General features: G+C 38.4%; 1 protein-coding gene across 1 annotated transcript in view; it reads left to right on the top strand.

Moving 5' to 3' along the window:
* Nucleotides 1-281: 281 nt before the first annotated feature.
* Nucleotides 282-3,343, top strand: part of LOC101856920 — a 5,094-nt gene continuing 2,032 nt past the window's right edge. Inside the window, exons 1-3 of the mRNA XM_005106915.2 lie at nt 282-425; nt 1,714-2,040; nt 2,496-2,668. Of these exons, the coding sequence (XP_005106972.1) occupies nt 1,742-2,040; nt 2,496-2,668 (472 nt within the window). The 5' untranslated portion in view covers nt 282-425; nt 1,714-1,741. The remainder of the gene's footprint in view (nt 426-1,713; nt 2,041-2,495; nt 2,669-3,343) is intronic.

Genomic DNA, 3,343 nt, shown 5'->3' with positions numbered 1-3,343 from the left:
AGTAAGACAAGTAAGTAAGTAAGATCAAGACCTTCTAATTTTTTGCATCTCTCATGATTTATTGCTCCATTTCAGTACAGTTGAAGTACAGTGTAAATATAGTGGGCCAATGACTTTCCAGTTGATGTTAATGCAGCGATTAATTTCCTTTCATAGAAAGGGGGCCCAGTTAGTATAACAGTAAAAGTGAAAAGCCTTTATTCACGCATTTACCAGGAATGGGAAATCCCGCTGCATCTTTAGCACTTACGTGCTTCATCCCTGAACAAAAGACGGACGAATTCATCACAGCAGCGACTTCTTCCTTCCTTCCAGTTTCCTATTAAGTTATTAGTATTAGTCACAGGATGCTTTTTTCTGGAATGAGATGTAACACCAGTGTCTAAATTATCACCTGGTGTTGACCATCAAGGAGTATTCAATGCGTATGGTGTTTTTAAACATATTTTCCTTTGCTTTTTGAATGCAGTTGTTTTCCGTCCTCCTCGACACCATTAAATTAGTGGAGGAGTTCCTCCGGCACTTATCGTGACAAGTGTCACAAGGTCAACTAAGCATATTATTCAAGAGTTGGTGCACTTAGACTAGATCTACTTAGAGAATCCAAATGATGAATAACATTTTGATAAATTTGACGATTAGGCGAGCTAACCTTAAGAGCAAAGCACATGTGACAGCTCCAGTCGAGGACAAATTTGACTTGTGTAGAATCCGTCATTACCTTCTTCTGTCGACTATTGAGAATATCGGTCTTCCGTTTTGGAAGGAGAGAGTGGGGGGTGCAAAAAAACCAAAATGCCAACAAAGGGGGGGGGGGTGAGGGGGCTAATCGCCTCACCACAGACGCCAGTGTAAAGTGATAGTTGGTATAAAACTACACCTTTAATTGAAGTATTTATATTTATAGTAACAGCTGCACTGTACGTAATTTGAAAAAAAATAATGGACAGAGTATCATTTTGGGACATTAAGACACGAAACGTAATGAAGAAGTTCTTAATATCCCACAAAATTCAAGACCTCAATTTAAAAAGAAAAAAAAATAAGCTCTGCTAAATCTACCAAATGGGTTTCAGCTGTACTTGTAGGCCCACTCCTCTTCATTTATGGTACGCTTTTAAAAATGAAGAATGGTTTGAAAAGAACCCGTTGTCGCTTTTGTTGATGTTACTGAATACGATCTTTTTGAAAAACTCCGTGAAAGAATTGATTCGCTTGTGCGGGTCTAGTATTCCGCCAAGTTCGGCTCAAGCTAATGCGTCACTTTGCAAGACTTTTGTACCCAATAGTTTTTAATGCTTTCACCAACAACTTTCTTGCCAAATTTAATTTCAATTTTAGTAGGAGTTTTATTTTAAGGCTCTTGCAACTCAAGTAAATAATATAATTGCTGAAGATTAGAGGCGTTACTAGAGAACAAAAAATTGTTGTTTTTTTACCAACCCCTGATGGCTCAAGTGTTTTCTACAATACTTAATGATGACGTTGTACGAATAAGCAACGACTTTAACAATTAATACAAAATTTGAAATACGTCTTTATAATTGTAACCTAGTATTACCCTCTCAAAGTGAAAATGTTTACTTTATTCCTTTCCTGTTTAAACATTTATTCCAGTCTATCGAGTGATCGTAGGTTCAATACAGAAGAACACCGCATATCACCGTGTTATCCATACCCGTCTTTCCATACAAGCAATTAATTAATTTTCAGAAAAAGAAAAGAAAGAGACAGACGCAACATGAACAGCCACGCTCCTCATCACCAGTCTGCTGGCTCCGGGCGAAGACCTCACGACTGTAGGATTGCGATGAAATTTCATCCTGTGGATGTGACCAAGATTCCTGTGTGTCCTGCTTCGAAGCAGTCTTCTACAAAGCCGCCATTCTGTGGCTGTCCCAACGACTTGGAAACTAAATGCTGGAAGTGCTGTATGCCTGGTGTCATCGAGACCCGACTGTTGAGGCAGCCAGTCGAGTGTGTGAAGCCAAGATGTAACTACAGCATCCCCTCCATACCTTGCTACGACCCACCCAGACAGTAAGTAGGAGCATTTTTTAAGATCTTATTATGCCCAATATTTGTCAAATATGTTGTGTTCCAATTGTATGGGAGTGGTTGAGTGGTCTTACATTGGGTAAAAAACCACATATTTGGAAAATGACCTATTGGTTTGTAGTGTCACGTTTATATCATTAAGAGAAATATTGAAATTGGATGTCAATCAAATCATTCAAGTTATATCTCTGATACTTGTGTCGGTAAAGTATAAAAATGTAACTGGAAAGACTCACAAAATAGAATCATCTATAGTCGTTTCTCCGTTGTTCAGCTTCATGCTACTGTATTTGCTCTTTCTGTATGAACACTTTTTGAAATTGTACATGCATTGATTTAATAGTTTTAAAGCCTAATGGTAAAATTTAAAAACTGTAAAATATTTAAGCATAGTTTTGGTCAACGCGTCAGGTTACCTTTTACTTCTTCGACCTCAGCGTTGCTGATAGGTGCGACCCGCTCTGCTTTGAATGGACGGTTGATGAGCCTGGTCCTAACGACAGTTACGGTTTGAACGGCCTCAACTGGTACGACTGGCAGATGGAAAGACGCTTTAGTAACACGCCGTTATTGGAATCAAAGACCTTTGGCTACAAACCAGCACACCCGGGTAAAACATTATGAATGAGGTTTATTTTAACAATGCTATTTCAGTATCTCGTTTGAATTACATTTTCCTTAACAATGTAGCTGAGCTTCCTGGTTTACAGTTCGCACGGAGTAGGGTCTACTCCTGGCAATGTTTCATCTTATTGTTTGTGTTCCTCAAAAAGATGGTTTTACTCGGGTTTCAGTAATTTGTCTCTATGCTCTATGCCGATTTAATATAGGCTACGATTTTTTGGGAGGAATGAATTATATTCTTTCGCCCATTGATTCTAAAAGTGCCCCGATTTTTTAAACAGAATTCAATAATAGCTGCATTCTTAAAACTGCTGCTGAATAGGTCTGTTTACAAAGGCTTCGTTGGCAATTGCCTGTGTACTAAATTAGTGTTTCTGAACATACCACAGCATTCTGCAGCCGATTAAGTACCTAAGATAACCTCTCAAAGCATAATTTACTTGAAACTATATTTGATTTGAAAGGGGAGGGGGAGGGGGGGTTAATGCTGAGCAAGGGAGACAGAGACAGAGAGAAAGAGAAACAGAAAGAGAAAGACAGACAGACAAACAGACAAACAGACAGACAGACAGACTCTTGTTCCTTCTATCTATCACTGTCTCTGTATGCGTGTGTTTCTGTGTTTGTATTATATGTATACATTAAATATATATACATAATA

This window comes from Aplysia californica, unplaced genomic scaffold, assembly GCF_000002075.1.
Source record: "Aplysia californica isolate F4 #8 unplaced genomic scaffold, AplCal3.0 scaffold00562, whole genome shotgun sequence".
Taxonomy (NCBI): Eukaryota; Metazoa; Mollusca; class Gastropoda; order Aplysiida; family Aplysiidae; genus Aplysia; species Aplysia californica.
Note: the sequence above shows the minus strand (reverse complement) of the source record. Positions and strands in the feature narration are given on the sequence as shown.